Source organism: Anthonomus grandis, chromosome 4, assembly GCF_022605725.1.
Source record: "Anthonomus grandis grandis chromosome 4, icAntGran1.3, whole genome shotgun sequence".
Taxonomy (NCBI): domain Eukaryota; kingdom Metazoa; phylum Arthropoda; class Insecta; order Coleoptera; family Curculionidae; genus Anthonomus; species Anthonomus grandis.
In genome coordinates, this window is record NC_065549.1 from 10,687,430 (window position 1) to 10,704,359 (window position 16,930).

At 33.0% G+C, this 16,930-nt stretch overlaps 3 protein-coding genes across 4 annotated transcripts; 2 read left to right on the forward strand and 1 right to left on the reverse strand.

Moving 5' to 3' along the window:
- The first annotated feature begins 25 nt into the window (after positions 1–25).
- LOC126735760 (probable 28S ribosomal protein S6, mitochondrial) lies at positions 26–3,975 on the forward strand. The gene is made up of 3 exons (XM_050439853.1): positions 26–193; positions 250–389; positions 3,655–3,975. Exons 1-3 carry the CDS (start codon positions 149–151, stop codon positions 3,911–3,913), a joined length of 444 nt encoding a protein of 147 aa, XP_050295810.1. The 5' UTR covers positions 26–148; the 3' UTR covers positions 3,914–3,975.
- Positions 3,976–4,166: 191 nt separating this feature from the next.
- Positions 4,167–6,339, reverse strand: LOC126735759 (NEDD8-conjugating enzyme Ubc12). Of its 2 annotated transcripts, XM_050439851.1 has the most exons (4): positions 6,173–6,339; positions 5,014–5,095; positions 4,865–4,959; positions 4,167–4,811 (listed from the first exon to the last, which is right to left on the reverse strand). In XM_050439851.1, the coding sequence occupies exons 1-4, from the start codon at positions 6,275–6,277 to the stop codon at positions 4,464–4,466; spliced, it is 630 nt and encodes a 209-aa protein (XP_050295808.1). In that variant the 5' UTR covers positions 6,278–6,339; the 3' UTR covers positions 4,167–4,463. The 2 variants fall into 2 exon arrangements, with proteins under 2 accessions (XP_050295808.1, XP_050295809.1); XM_050439852.1 differs by lacking the exon at positions 6,173–6,339 and having other exon boundaries at positions 5,014–5,270.
- Positions 5,314–16,639, forward strand: LOC126735755 (glutamyl-tRNA(Gln) amidotransferase subunit B, mitochondrial). Its single transcript, XM_050439845.1, has 8 exons — positions 5,314–5,473; positions 5,526–5,907; positions 5,961–6,156; positions 6,646–6,881; positions 6,934–7,113; positions 16,015–16,148; positions 16,214–16,337; positions 16,392–16,639. Exons 1-8 carry the CDS (start codon positions 5,391–5,393, stop codon positions 16,620–16,622), a joined length of 1,566 nt encoding a protein of 521 aa, XP_050295802.1. The 5' UTR covers positions 5,314–5,390; the 3' UTR covers positions 16,623–16,639.
- The last annotated feature ends 291 nt before the right edge of the window (positions 16,640–16,930 follow it).

A 16,930-nucleotide genomic window follows, 5' to 3' on the forward strand; every position in this document is an offset into this window, starting at 1 on the left:
CTCACAGCTGACAGCTTTGCTCGTACATGATTGGTGCACTGCCTGTCAAACGTCAAGACAAACCATAAACATTTAGGAAAAATTAACCAAACTTTTTAAAGTGCCATTGGTTATTTTCCAATTTTCATAATTTCTAAGATTCTTCAAAATGATCACGTACGAGCTAATGTTGCTTTTGCGATTGATGCCAAAAGTAAATATGAATAAATTGCATTTAATTTAATAAGTAAACTCTTAAACACCTTTCAGCCAGAGGTGAAGCAAGTTCTCCGAAGAGCAACAGACCATATTTTTGAGAAAGGGGGTTTTATACGAAAGTTAGAGAACCTAGGAACACGAGACATGCCTTATAAAACTAGTGTGCATGGTGTAGTATATAAACAAGCCAGGTAAGCATTTTAGGGGTAGTCAAATTAAGATGGTCTTTAAGGGTTGAATAACTGAAGGCATGAAATGGTATGTTCCAATGATTGTTTTCCTATTTAACTAAGGATAATTAGTCTGAGTGACTGTTGTAATATTTGATTGTAAGTTAATATTTAGTTAATGTAACCAAAAGTAGGCATTAAATTTAATGCATGGGTTTATAGTGAGAAGTATCAGAAAGTTTATGGATTCATTGTACTGAAAAGAAGTGAATATTTCAAATGAGGAGCTTCTGGAGTATGCCTATGTTATTTAGTCTTTGTCTTTTTGTGTGGTCTAATTAAAAGTGTGCTGAATAGGACCTTATGATGTTAGGGCTAAAAGAAAGATATTCCAAAAACTTACTGGAACAATGCAGAGTCATACTAATTGTTCAATACTTGTATAAGTAATTGAATAGCTTAATTAGAGATACTTATAATCAGTCCTGATTGCATTTTAATGTACCATTCTATAATACTAAATATACCCCTACATTTTATTTACCAATACAATTACTTTGGTTCTCAGTTCATGATTTGTCTGTCTGTAAAGAAATTTAGGTCAAAATGAAACTTCTTTATTTTTTTCCCACTTATACACCTTAAAACTTATAAATATATTTTAAGGTATCAGCATATTTTAATTTATCAGTAAAGCAAAATACAAGCTTATCCACCTGATTAGTAAAAGAATTAAATAGAAACGAAGAGGCAGTGGCTAAGCGTACGAGTAGACAAGGTAGACACTGTCTACCCAAAATTATCCAGTTATTTGTCATTAATTTATTACTGTAATTGTTGAATAAAAAATTAACACAGAACATAGTCGCTCTCCTTACTATTAGTATATAGTATCTAAACGGCTATAATATCTAAGGCGCGCCCCGCCTAACGCACCAATTAAAATAAAAATACGGGGCTGACACCCAATTAATGTATACGAGCCCCAGAAAGACACATTGATATTTGTCTTTCGAAATTTAATCGAACCAAATACACATCAAGCAGGTGACAGCGGTTCGGCCGCGTCAGTATTCAGCCTATTACATATGCAAAATTTACTCGCGGGAAAGACATTCGAGCTTTTGTCTATCGACCAGCTATTTTATTATGCTGTTGAGGGTTTGTTTATGGACATGCTTGATCTGGTTGGCCGCAATACATCTTCAGTTTTGTTTTGTTTTAATTTAATAATTAGTATTTTTATTTTTGGGTGTATAGAAAAGGATTTTTTAGTGGATATTTTAGTGGTTCTTTATGACCAACTGTTCGATAATGGCAATTGTATTTTAGTTGTGTTTGTTTGTAAGTAGTATTTATTTTTATCTATCTTTTTATGCTAGTAGTAATAATTTTTTTTCTTTTTTATATCACTACATAATTTTTCTCTTTGAGTTAATATTTCATGCGCTTTCATTCTCTATTACATTAAAGTAAATAATATTGAGTACACATTTTTTTCTAATTAATGATTTTTATTGTTTGTCTACCCGAAAAAAAAGTTCACACTTCGCCACTGTGAAGAGGTGTCCTCATCAAGAATCTGAAAATTCTTGACCTTAACAACTTCTTCCCTGTAACAAAGTACTCAATCAAGCCAACTTGCTACTACCTAACTATTATTGCTTCTGATTTGTTTAATAAAATATTCAAAGTTATATTTAACATACAAGCTAGTAAAGAGAATGTTTTAGGAAGTTAAGCTCAACTGGTTATAAAATTTTTGCAACTAAATGCAACCCGTGTTCTAATAACCTAAAATCACGTTAAGAACTCGGCTAAGTAATATTTTATAGGACGCAAAAATAACTTATTAAATGGTATTTATTAGTCAATTAGGCATTTTCAGAAATAAAATTATTTAAGCCATAGTTATTGTCTTCTGCATAGAAAAATGAAAGGAGAAGCAGCTGATCTTATGGCCCTAGAGAGAACTATAAATCTTATGTAGCATTTCTATATTTATTTACATAATATTTTATATTTATGTATATGATATATTATATGGAATAATAAATATAAAGGTTTCAGTAATAATGCAGTTGGAGTAACTAAGTTCAATAACAAAAGGAGAATAAGGTAAAGTAGAAAGGAGTAAAAATGTTTAACCGCCCCTAGATATACCTACTATAAATAATTTGTACATCATGCCAATTCTTATAGTGTACTTATTATAATTTACTTTCTCTGTTGTTCTGTCTCTCTGCTGTTCATGCTTAATTATTGATAGGTTATTAATGTTTACTTCCAGCTTTGTAAATGAGATGTATTAACAATTTTAATAATATTTTGAAAAAAATTATATCATATCAAACACTTGATTAACAAACATAAGCTCTTATGATTGGGTTATAAATAAAGCGAATGTTTCTAGAGTTTAACAATACATTGCATATTGAGATTTCAAAGCTTTTAAAGAGCTACACTCTTTTAAATCTTTTCTCAGAGTGCTGTTAAAAAATGTAAATAAGTAAAAAAGTCCATAATAAACACATAAAATCATAGTCAAATCGTATAACAACATGAAGAGGTGTTGCTATTATTTTGGACAATGCATAATCATCAATTCTCCTACCTGTATATGCAACTTCATTTGTCAAATAAGGAGGCAAAATATTTTTTAATTTAGAAATAAAACAGGCTATACTTTATGTTGTTTGCTGTACATTAACTAAATTAAGAGTATCCAGCATAGTTCTAATATAGTTCTCGTGTTGCAAAGTAATATAGTTCTCATACAATGGTTTTACAATTTTTGCAGTGTTGCACATTGACTTATGGTTAGGAAACTAAGTAAACTTCCATAGTAGTTGAAATGAAGCGCAATTCTTAATTTGTAGATTGTAAGTCTTGTAAATAATGAGACCTAATTATTTAACCTGAACAAAAAGCCATTTTTTTCATATTTTTTGTTTAATGTATTCATAGAGCAGACAGATTTATTTCAGGATCTAACATTACTCCTAAATATTTAAGATTCAGCATGCTCAATTAGCAACGATTTTTGGTTCATTTCTGTTTATGTTGTTTTGACAAAGATGTCTTCAGCTTTATTTTTGTTTATAGATTTTATTTTTAATGTCAAAATATTGAATTTTATTTTATTTCCTTTTCATTTTTAAATTATTTTCAATTAACCATGTAATTAAGTTTTTCAAACCAAATCAATATATTAAGCAAACAGGCATATATTAAATTGTGTCTTTTGGTCCAATAGCTTACATCTATCTTTAAAAATCCTTTTTAGCTATTTCCTATGTGAATTCAATCTACCCCCGGACCACATACGATACGTTCAAGATGAACTTGGACGAGACATTGATATAATAAGAAGGAGAGTTTATAAAAAGATGGAACCTGAAAAGTTCGACTGTACGTTGCATGAAGAAATAACGCCCCCACCTTATAGAAAAGATGTCCAAGAGCTGGTGGCTGAAGCTAGGAAACATGATAAACCTAAGTTTAAGTATAATACTGGTCTCGATTATTATCCTTTCCAGAAATAGTTATTTAGTATGTATGTATAGTTCTTTGTAGTTTTAAAATAAAAATCTTTTGTTGATTGGCACCCTTTGTTTTTGTCTAAATGGTAAAATATTGATAACCTCAGAATGCTTTTTTACCACTTTATTTAGAAAATTAGTCTAATAAACAAACTCAAAAATAAATAGTAATGAAGTAATAATAACAAAATAAATGGTAATTTAATTTACATTCTGGACAAACTGACACTATTCACTATTTTAAATTAAAAAAATATGATTATTAAAAATTTATTATGATTACCATAAAACAATTACATAACATAATTGTTATTAATATTGATATTTTTAGTATGTCCTTTAGTCTCTCCAGTAAAGCATTTGTTTAAACAAGTCAAAACACACATTTGGCTATATAAGAGAATAATATTCCCAGACCTTCTGAAATATCACAAAAAAAAAAGATATCTTTACTGGATTTTCCTTTACTCTTATTCCAGAAGTATTTTAAGATTACTTAGATACCATGGTCTTATAATATATAGATATAACATTGCAAATGTCAATATTTAAATCACTTAGTACACTTCTCAAAATAGATCCCTCCTACATTTCCACCCCTGATAGCTTTTTGGACATTTTGTTCAAATACCCTTCTGTTGCTGGTCAGTACTTCAGCTGCTTCCTTATTTAATGGGTCCTCTGCATTTGGCTCTAAGAATAAGTATTGCAAACCATAAACAATGCTGTTTATGGTCAATACTGGTTTCCAATCCTCACGTAAAATATTTAAACAAACATTTCCTTGCTGATCAATATTCGGATGATAAACCTGGGTTTCACATTTAACTTTAGGTGGCTCATGGGGATAATTTGGACCTACTTTGAAATTGAACATGAACCTTCCTCCTTTGTAGAATCCCTAAGTACAAAGAAACGTTACTAGTGGCACCAAGAAAATTTAATTTTTATTACCTCATCGGGGCATATTACCAACTTAAAGTTCAGCAAGTCATCAGGATCTGGAAATTCTGTGTTGCATGTTTTGGGCAAGTTTAGCTCATTTATGTCTGAAATTAATGCAATTTAATAACAGCCTTGATACTGTTTTATTGAAAATCAACCTTTGGTGATCCTTAACTGGGCCGCGGAGGCCTTTTTCTGGTTACCAGTCCTTGGTGTCGCCTCACCGTCCTTTTTTTGTTGCTTTAAAGAAAATAACTTTATCATTGTGGGATTTACTGAGGCACTTTACTAATCGCGATTAAAGGTACATAAAACTTTAATAATAAGAAATAAAGGGAGTTTTTCTTTCTGGTGAATTGAATATTTTGGTTTCGTGTTTTGCGATTTCTCTCTCGGGTAAAGTCAAGGGTTTGACAGTGACAGCTGTCTCTGATTGACATTTCCGCGCCATTTCCATATGCAAATGTCAAACCGGACAGCTGACATTAGGCACATCCTAATAAGATTTTAGGTTACAATAACAAAAACATCAGAAATGATTTTAAATAAAAAATGTCAATCTTTTTGGCCCAAAGTAGCCTTTTTAAAAAAACACTATTCACATAGTTCCAAAAATAGGTAAGCCTGTTGATTATTATCGAAATCTTTTAGTTCATAGCAGTCTCTTTAGTACAAAATGGAAAAGTGTGGTAGGCTTAGAAGTTCATGCCCAAATTCAAACAAACAGCAAACTATTCTCGGGGGCTCCGACGACATTTTCGAGCCCCGTTAATAACAACGTATCGCTTTTTGATATGGCTACCCCAGGCACCTTGCCAGTATTAAATAAAAAGTGTGTCGAAGCTGGAGTGCTGACAGCCCTCTCGCTTAATTGTACAGTCAATCCAGTTTCTTATTTTGATAGAAAACATTATTTTTATGCTGATTTACCTTCTGGCTATCAAATTACCCAGCAAAGAGCTCCTTTGGCCTCAAATGGATGCCTTGAGTTTCAAGTGTTTTCTCCAGGGATTCATAAAGTTCCTTACAAAGCCAAAGTCAATATAAAACAGGTACTTAAGAACATAAAGATCAAACAAATTATATACATAGAAGGGCATTTTAGCTACAATTGGAACAAGACAGTGGCAAAAGTTTGCATGACTTTGATAGGAGTTTGGTAGACTTAAACAGGGCAGGTATTCCCTTAATGGAGCTTGTGTTTGAACCAGATTTAGTAGATGGAGAAGAAGCCGCAGCATTAATAAAAGAATTAATGATTATACTGCAGAGAATAAAAACTTGCTCCTGTAAAATGGAAGGTAAGCTTAAACTTACCTCAGAAATAACATGATCAAATGAAAACATTTCTTCAATAGCACTTTCTGTGTCTTCAATCAGCATGGACTCTTCCACTTCATAGTTTGAGTCACACAGTTCCATAATGTTCAGTTTAATTCACAATTATAATTTTGACAATGTAACTGACATCCTTTCAACCCCTTTATTGATCATTTTTAATGGTATGCTCATAATTACCTATAATAGTGAAACATGATTTACAAGAGCTGTGAAGGATAAGCAATTAAGTTTTTAATTAATAATTTGGGAAACCTCCATTCCAAAAACCTCTTTAAACAATAATCCCCACCTTTTATCAATCTTGTTTTAATTTTATTTGTTGCAAGTAAAAAATAATTTATTTCCATTTCTCTATTTTGTGTTTTAGATTTAAAATAAGCATACTTTTAATTTTTTTAATACTTCTTACAACCAAGCTATTTTGATTCAATTTGACAAAAAAATTTCAGAGGGAGCCTTAAGGGTGGATGCTAATGTTTCAATTCATAAAAAAGGAGAACCATTGGGCACCAGAACTGAAATAAAAAATATAGGGTCAGTCAGGGGTGTAGCGGGTGCAATAAAATATGAAATTGAGAGGCAAATAAACATTAAAAATAATAATGGCACAATAAGTAATGAGACTAGGGCTTGGAATCCTGAGAAAAAGATTACTGTACCTATGAGGGATAAGGAAGTTCAGCAAGTACGTTTTGTTGATAATTTAAAGTGTTTACATTTGCAGTTGCCTTCTTTAGGATTACAGGTATATGCCTGAGCCCAATTTACCCCCTTTGCATATAGGAATGGGGCCAGTTAAGGGAGGTACTATTAATGCTGATGAAATAAAATCTCAAGTACCAGAGTTGCCTGAAGAAACGCGGGTCAGGTTAGTTAAGGAGTTTGGGCTTACATCACAACAAAGTATTATTCTGGTTGTAAGTATTAATAACTTTTTAAAATTTTTGATTAGAAATAGGAATCCTACACATTTTTTTTATTGCCAATGTTCTGCAATTATTACTTTTATAGGTTTACTAAGTCTAGCATTGCTCAAAACATGAATATTTTTATGGGTCAAAAATTCACAACTGATTTTAGCATTTCAGGCAAGAAATTTTCAATAGCAACTCCAAGTTATGTAAATTATAACATATTATAACATATGTGTAACACTTAAAAGAATGGAATATAATAAAATAATAAATAATAAAATAAGAGTACTAAAACAATGTTTAAAATAAATCACACCCAAGACAGTATTAGTTAAAAATTACTTTCAAGGTAGTCAATTTGGCTATAAAAGGCCTGTTTTCAATTCTGTTATTTTGTTTTTAAAACTGTGAAATGAAAAGATTTTTGTATTGAGATCTGTAGTTTATTTAAACAATTTATTACTGGGCAATCAGGTCTATTTCTACACTTTCCAAGTTTCCAAAAACTAAGAATCTATTTATTTTTGAATTTAGTGTATATATATAATAATTTAGTGTTGAATATACATACCAAATTGGATATTGTTTGACTTTGAGGAAAATCCATATAGCTCTGGTCGAAAAACAGCGCCAATGCTCGATGTTAGCCCATTCATCGATTATTCGAACATTAAAAGAAAATAAAACGCATCTCTATAAATTGATACCAGCTCAGGGTCTCTGTCTCATGGAAAACAAGTTTCATAGGACAACGGATTTTTGTGAACAAATGATGGCAAAGTTAGATAACAATGAAATCCAATCAGAGTATATTTTGTTTTCTGACGAGTCCACCGTTACACTTCATGGTCATATTAATCTACAAAATTGACGCTGTTGGTCTAAAGAAAATCTTCACTAGATGAGAGAACATACCCTGAAAAGGTTAAGGTTTGGGCAGGAATTGTTGGAGATTATATCATAGGTCCCTTATTCATCGACGGCAATAATTATTTAACACTGCTCCAAAATTATTTCGTGCCAACTTTGACAAACTTATATCCAGCAAACCCACAAGTTCCAGCTAATATCATAAGGTGTTGGCAAGGGCATCTACTGCGCCTATTTCCGCTCCTAGCACGAGTGTCACGCCCGCGCCAATCGACGAAGCCATCCTAAGTGAGCTGCATGAGCGCCAGAAAAGGGCCAACAACATTATACTTTTTAACTCTGATTTGAAAGATGTTGTCCAGACTAAGAAGCTGCTGACTGACTTGTGCGAAACTACCGTCAATGTGCTGGCTGTTAGTAAATTTGGAAAGCCGAATCGTAATGGGCGGCAGGCTGTTAGGGTGATCCTTGGTGGTACAGACGATGTTAGGCTTGTTTTGAAGAACAAATTGAAGACTGTCGGTAAATTCTTCATCGAGACAGACATGACGCCTCGGCAGCGCAATGAGCTTATGGCAGCCAAATCAGAGTTAAAGCGGCGCAAGGACGAAGGAGAAAATAATCTTTATATAAGATACATCAATGGTTCCCCCAGAATTGTAGCAAAAAACTAGATTCGCCTTTATTTTCACATGCTAGTGATGCCCACTTAACTTGTTTTTATCAAAATGTTCGTGGTCTTAACACTAAAACTGAGACTTTTTTTCTTGCCGCCATTGCTCAGGATTTTCACACCATATGCATCACCGAGACATGGTTGAGGCCAGAGATATCTAGTGGTGAAATATTTCCAAAGACTTATGATGTTTACCGGTCGGACCGAAAATTTGAATCCGTAATTGCCACACGAGGTGGCGGAGTTCTCTGTGGAGTTTCTAAAAACATTGTGTCTGAAAAAATTAGTTTGTCTGATTTTTGCAACAGTATTGCGCCCTCTATCGATGTTGTTGGCTGTAAATTTACTATTAGGTTACAGATATTTTACATGATTGTTTTGTACATCCCACCATCTATCACATCTGTAATTTTCGAGCAATTTCTGGATCAGTTTACACTTTTAATATCAAAGCTAAACCATAATGTAATAATAGTGGGCGATTTTAACGTGTCTGATTTCTCTATTAACTCACCTACAGGTAATCATGTTAGTCAGAAGTCTATTGCTGTGAATAATTTTGCACACAACACTTTTAATCTTGTTCAGTGTAATCACATCCTAAACTATAATAACAGACTATTGGATCTTGTTTTATCTAACTTCACCTGTACTGTTTCGCGTAGTGACGTGCCTTTTGTCTTGGAGGATTTGCATCACCCTGCACTGGAAATTGATTTTACCGTCTCAGGTCAACGTGTCCATAATTTTCAGCTTAATAAAAACTTATCTCATTCTTTTAATTTTAGAAAGGCCAACTTCCATCTCCTTTATGACTCGATCCTTGAAGCTGACTGGTCTACTGTGTATTTATCCTCTAACGTTAATGATGCATGTGGAGCCTTATATGATATATTGAATGGCATATTTGCCGCACACATTCCTCTTAAGCAGCAACGTAAAAGAAGATTTCCAAATTATTATTCTCGAGAATTGATTAGGAACATTTATAGGAAAGAAAAGGCTTTCAAGGACTTTAAAATGTACAATTCTCCATTCTTTCAAAATAAATTCCATTCTCTTAGACGCCTTATGAAACTACAAATACGCAATGAATATAAGTTGTATATATCAAACACCGAAAGGAATATTTCTTTGGACCCATCTAGCTTTTGGAATTTTATTGGTTCTAAGAAGGCTGGTACCAGGATTCCTGGTATGATCAGGCTACCCGATGACGTGGTAATTAAAGACCCACAAGACATAGTTGATGCTTTTGCACTGTTCTTTGGTGAGGCATTTATACAATCAAATTTCATTAACCATTCGTCGACGTCTGATAATGTGCCCCACTTTGACATTGCCAACGTTGATGCTTCCCAGATTATTTTGGCCAGTAAAAAACTCAAAAATAAGTTAACATCTGGTGTAGACGGTGTGCCTAGCTTCTTGGTTAAAGATTGCATTGGTGTCCTGGCAGATCCGCTGACCTACATTTTCAACTTAATACTGTCAACAGAACAAATCCCTGAAATTTGGAAGACTGCCAAAATAATACCTATTTTAAAAGCTGGGGACTCTGATTTAATCGTGAACTACAGGCCAATCTCATTACTCTGTAACTTCTCAAAACTTTTCAAAATTATCCTGAATCGGTCGCTATTTAGTCACGCAAAAGAACTCATCTCTGTAGACCAGCATGGATTTTTTAGCGGGCGATCTTGTGTTACTAACTTATCCTGTCTGTCTAGTCACATCTGTGAATCACTTGATGTTAATACTCAAGTCGATGTTATTTATACCGACTTCCAAAAAGCCTTTGATCGGATAGATCACTATATTTTGCTGCATAAATTAACTCAGTATGGTTTTTCAGGGAGATTATTTAATTTATTTCATTCCTACTTGATTGGTAGATCTCAATATGTCGAATATGAGGGCTTTAAATCGAAACTTTTTAACGTAACGTCGGGTGTGCCACAGGGCTCGAACCTGGGTCCGCTCCTGTTTAGTTTTTTTATAAATGACTTGATTGAGTCACTCACTTGTCATAGGCTGGCTTTTGCCGATGATTTGAAGCTATATTTAAATGTATATGGCTTGGAGGATTGTGTTTTTCTTCAGAACTGTCTAAATACATTGGAGGTATGGTGCGCTGTTAACAGGTTAGGCTTGAATGCGGCTAAGTGTAGTGTGGTCAGTTACTCTAGATCAAAAACACCCTTACATTTTAATTACTTTATTAATGATACTATTTTCAGTAGATTAGAGCAAATTACTGATCTTGGTATAACCTTTGACTCTGAATTTACATTCGTTCCACACTTCAATAACATAGTCAAGTCAGCCCTGAGAAGGCTTGGGTTCATAATTAGAAGTTCTCAGAGTTTTACCTTGGAGTCTACATTAAAACTGCTTCTCTGTTGCTTTGTGAGATCAAAACTGGAGTTTGGCTGCGTTATATGGAACCCGCTCTATCAGAATCATGTTGGTCTCCTTGAATCTGTTCAGCGTAGATTTGCTAAGTTTTTGGCCTTCAGGCAGGATGGCATATATCCGGTAAGAGGGTTTGATCATCGGCAACTATTGGAACGCTTCAATCTACATCCATTACAACTCAGAAGAATGATCTTCTCTGTAAAATTCCTGCATGGGTTACTGAATGGATTCATTGATAGTCCTGTACTTCTTTCCGGTGTACGTTTCATGGTGCCTAGGCTTAATGCTAGACATCCCCTAACGTTCTTTCTGCCAAGGCCTCATACTAACATCCTGTTGAAATCGCCACTATATACAATATGCGCTATATTTAATCGGATCTGTCACATGTGCGATATAAATTTCTCTCCGGTTCATGTGATTGTCGATATCTTGGTGGATCATTACTCTTGGGATTAAGACCCATGTGTTTAAGTTATAGTTAGTAGGTATATTGCAGTTAATTTAATTTAATTTAATTTTGTTGAATATGTGATTATCTTGTTAAACTTTTATAATTGGGTTTTTATATCATATTAATAGTTATTTGTTCTAATTCTTTGGATAACTTTTGAGAATGTGACTTTACTTTACTCTTTTCCTTTTCTTTTCATTCTTTTAGGTTTGTTTGTGTGTGTTTTTTTTTTTAACTATATTTTTCATTGTTTTGCAACTGTTTCCTGTTATTGGGCAAGTTGCCTGTTGGAAATAAAGGCTTATTATTATATTATATAAGATGGAACACTACCTCATTACCAAATCAATGTTCAGCTCAACCGAATAGTTCCAAATTGGTGGATAGGGAGTCCAGGACCGATGGAATGGCCAGCACGATCCCCTGATCTGACATCATTAGACCATTTATTACGTCAAAAATATTATCTACAAAATAAAACTAAACCCCCTGACATAGCTGACTTAAAAAGACGAATAACGGTTGCGATTAGTTCGGTTACACCTGAGATGGTAAGTTAGAAGAAATTTCTATTTAACCCTACAGTAAACGCGTCGGGTCTAATAGACCCAGACAAAAATATTTGTTTCTGTAATTCTGAAAAAAAAGCGCGCCAATTAGTGCGCGCTCTAGTACCTTTTAGTGCTGCACCGCTACGCATTTATCAGTAGTTTTGGCCCAGTCAAGTGAGAAACAACAATTTTATACTTAATTTCGGTCTCGCAGACCCAACGCGTTCCTTTTGGTAAGTTTTATTTTTATTAATTATTTTGGTTTATTTTAAGATTTGTTTGCTTATTAGAAAAAAATATGAATGATATTTACGGCTTGTTTGTTTTTACAGAAAAATGGATCCCTATATGAAAAAGAGGTACAAATATTGACCCAACTTTATAAAGAAGTTCCATCTGATCCTGAAAATTATTCAGATTCTGAGGCTTCAGAAGCGGATCCACAGTATGAAATCTTCAGTGATCACCAGTCTGATAGCGAGCAGGAGATAGAGGAAGATGAACTTATTGAAGAACCACTTGATCAACCAAGAGTAGGTGGACGTAGTCATTTACAATTAAGTTCAAAAGACTGAATGAAGTGGAATAAAATATGCTTTCCTAAAAATGTGAGAACGCGGCAAGAAAACATAATTGTAAGATTACCCAGAGTAACTGGCCCAGCTCAAGATGCGCAAACTCCATTCGAAACGTGGCAGCTTTTTTTCGACGATGATATCGTTATGGATTTAGTAAACAGCACAAACATATATATTGAAAGTATCTCTCAGCGATTCAAAAATAAATCTGATGTACGGCCGACAGATGTAATTGAGATGCGCGCACTAATTGGTCTGCTTTATCTAGCTGAAGTTTACCATGGAGGAAGGACATCAATTTTTGAATTTTGGTCGAGGGATGGTACTGGAGTGGAAATTTTTCCAGCAACAATGGCTCTAAGAAGATTTCGGTTTTTACTAAGGTGTTTGCGAATGGATGATATTCATACAAGGGAAGAGCGTAAAAGTGAAGACAACCTAGCTCCAATTCGAAAAGTTTTTGAAGCAGTGGTGCAAAATTGCCAAAAACATTACTCTGTGGGAAAACAAAACAACAATCGACGAAATGCTGTGGGCTTTTAGGGGGCCGATGTCGTTTTAGGTTGTATATACCCAATAAGCCGGCCCGATGTGGACTCAAAGTATTCTCACTGACATACTCAAAGTCTTTTTATACTCTAAATATGGAAATGTATTGTGGCAAATAACCTGCAGGGCAGTATTCAGTAAGTAACAACGCTTCTGATGTGGTTGAAAGGCTGTGCCTAACAATATCGAAATCCCGAAGGAACGTGACAATGGATAATTGGTTCACCTCGGTTGAAGTGGCCAACAGATTACTAAATAATCATCAGTTGACCATAGTGGGCACCCTTAGGAAAAATAAGCCTCAATTTCCAAGAGTTTTTTACCGTACGACCAGAAAAGTCAAGTATGTTTGGCTTTACTAAAGATTTGGCTATTGTGTTTGTGTGAAGTTATCCATAAAATGTCAGCCATAAAGTTACCGCTCCGCGTGACCGGCCTACTATTTGTGTCAGGCCGAATATTTTTAAAAATCTAAGGAAATGAACATCATCTGTAAAAAATTACGTAATAGTACTAATTTTTATCTTTTTGATGCATTAAAAAATAAATGTAGTCTTAAAAAACAAGCGTATATGAGGAAAAATAATATTTTTTAATGTTTAATATTAGTTATTTCATTTTCATAATTTCTGATATTTTATGGTGAATGAGTTCTTATATTTTAATACTATGATATTTTTACTTTCGATACTTTTAAATATATATAAATTTAAATTCTATCTCATAAATAAAAATAAAATTTGAATGGAATCCAAATTTTTTTTCGAGATTTTGTATACTTGGTGCCTTCCTATTTTTATGCAAATCAGAGTGCATGAGTTTTGTTATATAAGGGATTTTTGGGACACTCTTAGGTATACACTAACATAAGTTTAGATAGATGCCACCCCTTCGTAACCTTTAGAAAAAATTAAATTTGGTCAAAATCCCGATTTTTTCAAGAATGTTCGTTATTTAATGCTCTCTTACTTTTATTTACTATCTAAACTTATGTTAGTGTATACTCAAAAGTATCCTTAATATCACTATTAAAACTATTAAAACAAAACTCATGCACTCCGATTTGCATAAAAGAAAGAGGGCACTAAATAACGAACATTCTTTAAAAAAATCGGGATTTTGACCAAACTTAATTTTTTCTAGAAGTTATGAAGGGGTGGCAACTATCTGAACTTATGTTAGTGTATACTCAAAAGTATCCTTAATATCACTATTAAAACAAAACTCATGCACTCTGTTATGAAGGGGTGGTAACTATTTTAATCAATCAGTAATGATTATCATAATATTACAATATAATAACTCATCCACCATATAATATCAGAAATTATTAAAATGGAATAACTAATATTAAACTTTAAAAAATATTATTTTTCCTCATGTACGCTTGTTTTTTAAGATTACATTTATTTTTTAATGCATCAAGAAGATAAAAATTAGTACTATTACGTAATTTTTTACAGATGATGTTCATTTCCTTAGATTTTTTAAATTATCCGGCCTGACGCAAATAGTAGGCCGGTCACACGTAGCGGTAACTTTATGGCTGGCATTTTATGGATAACTTCACACAAACGGCTATTGTATCGTATATCCCCAAAAAAAAACAAGCAGGTGATATTTCTAGCGACGTCATACATCACGACGATTCAAGTGATGCTTTATCTGGAGCTACTTTTTATAATTCTACCAAATGTGGAGTCGATACTGTCGACCAACTTACCGCAAAGTATATGTTGCTAGAAATACGCGTAGATGGTAGTCTTGTATGGGCTGCTCAATGTTGCTGGTGTTAACGCTCTTGTTATATATAGAAACAATAATATTAATAAAAGCAGCATTGATAGAAGAATTTTTTAATAGAAGAAACAACTTGGTATGGAGCTCATGTTGGACTACATGAAGAGTCGAGTAACCTCGCAATACTTGCCACGTGAAATTCGACAACTTGCTGCGAGGATTAGTGGTACTGAGTTGGTGGAAGTTGTGGAAAACGTTCAAAATAAAAGGGGAAGATGCAACTTCTATAAAGATCGTAAAACAAAATATACCTGCCGTTTAAGTAAAAAGTATATATGCCTCTAACATACTGTAACTATTTGTGAAGTTTGCAAAAAAAAATTGCCATATAAATATTATACATGCCATATTATATTATACACATTACATGTGTCAGTGAGGCGGAGCCTAAAATGTGTCATAAGTTTAATTTTTACTTCTTAGGTCAACTAAGTAGAATATTGCGATTATTTTCTGTTAGAATATTACCTTTTGTTTGTTCTATTATTATCTCTAACAAAAAAATAAATTTTTGGATGTACTACAAAAATGTAGTTTTTGTAAGTACATCCAAAGATTTATTGAAGATCTCAAACGTTGACATTCATTTAATGTTTTTTTTGTTGTTTGATTAAGACATAAACAGTATTACTTATTGGTTTTTGAGAGTGTTCTAACGAATATATGTAACCAAATAATTTTCTTTGTTTTTAATGCTAATTTTTGCAATATATCGGAAAACACTTAATATCTCCGAAACAGTTGAAAATTGATATAGGGCATTGTATATGAAAAATGCCTAGAATATTCTGAAGAATCCAAAAATTGAGTAATGTACAGATTGTCGCATTTAAAATGAAAAAGTTGATATTGACCACTCTTACATGACACCCTGAAAAATTTTCTGTTGTTGTAAAAATACCAAAAAACGTTCAGACGTTTTTTCGAAATTGTCCCTATTTATTTTATATGGGGTTTATCCCAACAGGCTGTACACACACTGTATCTTATAAAATACACTATTTTCAGAATGATTTCCATCTTCAAAAATTATTTGAGGAAACCATTACTGGAAGAACTTTTAACCCATCAAAGTTTGCCAACTTTCTTATTTATGAACTGTACCAGTGTTTAAATGACAAAAGTATGGGAGTCCAAGATATGTAAGTATAAATAAACAATAAATGCCATTACAAACATATAGGTTCTCTTTTTAATTCTGTTCTAGAACATTCGATCTACATTATATAGCTGATGTTATGGATATGATAGAAAATGCCACAATAAACAGAACCACCGCTGTTTTAGTTTTAGAAGAATTGTTGCAAGGAAATCTAAAGCAGCCACTGAAAGTATGTGCATAAGTTTTTTTAGATTTATATTTAATAACGAATACGTTTTATCAGATTGTAGAGGATAATAATTGGAGACAGATCTCTGATGAATCAGATTTAAGAGAAATATGCCAGCAAGTAATGCAGGAGAATGAAAAGGCTGTTAAAGATTATTTATCAGGAAAGGAAAAAGTATTTAAGTTTTTAATGAAGGCCGTTGCAAATAAAGCTGGAGGCAAAGCTGACATGAAAAAATGTGTTCAGATATTTAAGACGTTATTGTTAGAACGTTTAAAGAAATAAAAGTTTGTTATAAAGTAGTTTGTTTTGCCACGAAACTTTTTTATTATCTGCGTTCCAATATAAACATTTCATGGGCTTTTGTGTTCGTTTTGCGATAAACGATTAGAAAGCAATAAACATACCAGTTTTGCATATTAAAAATGGTTGGTTTTATGAAAGCAGCACTATTAAAATAAACAATTATTATACGCTTTTACCTAATCTGGTAATTTGTGTAAGCAAATAATGAACTTTATATAAGATACTGGAACTAATTGCTTAAAGTTTCTCCAATTAACTAAATACCCATAATTTGTAGATAATTGCCT

Coding starts and splice junctions, on each gene's coding strand:
- LOC126735760 (XM_050439853.1), top strand. CDS start 149: ATGATCACGTACGAGCTAATGTTGCTTTTGCGATTGATGCCAAAA. Junction 194..249: donor TTTTGCGATTGATGCCAAAA/GTAAATATGAAT, acceptor AACACCTTTCAG/CCAGAGGTGAAGCAAGTTCT. Junction 390..3,654: donor GTAGTATATAAACAAGCCAG/GTAAGCATTTTA, acceptor AATCCTTTTTAG/CTATTTCCTATGTGAATTCA.
- LOC126735755 (XM_050439845.1), top strand. CDS start 5,391: ATGATTTTAAATAAAAAATGTCAATCTTTTTGGCCCAAAGTAGCCTTT. Junction 6,157..6,645: donor TTGCTCCTGTAAAATGGAAG/GTAAGCTTAAAC, acceptor AAAAAATTTCAG/AGGGAGCCTTAAGGGTGGAT. Junction 7,114..16,014: donor AACAAAGTATTATTCTGGTT/GTAAGTATTAAT, acceptor CACTATTTTCAG/AATGATTTCCATCTTCAAAA.
- LOC126735759 (XM_050439851.1), bottom strand. CDS start 6,277: ATGGAACTGTGTGACTCAAACTATGAAGTGGAAGAGTCCATGCTGATT. Junction 4,960..5,013: donor CCAGTTAAGGATCACCAAAG/GTTGATTTTCAA, acceptor CATTAATTTCAG/ACATAAATGAGCTAAACTTG. Junction 4,812..4,864: donor TGGTAATATGCCCCGATGAG/GTAATAAAAATT, acceptor CTTTGTACTTAG/GGATTCTACAAAGGAGGAAG.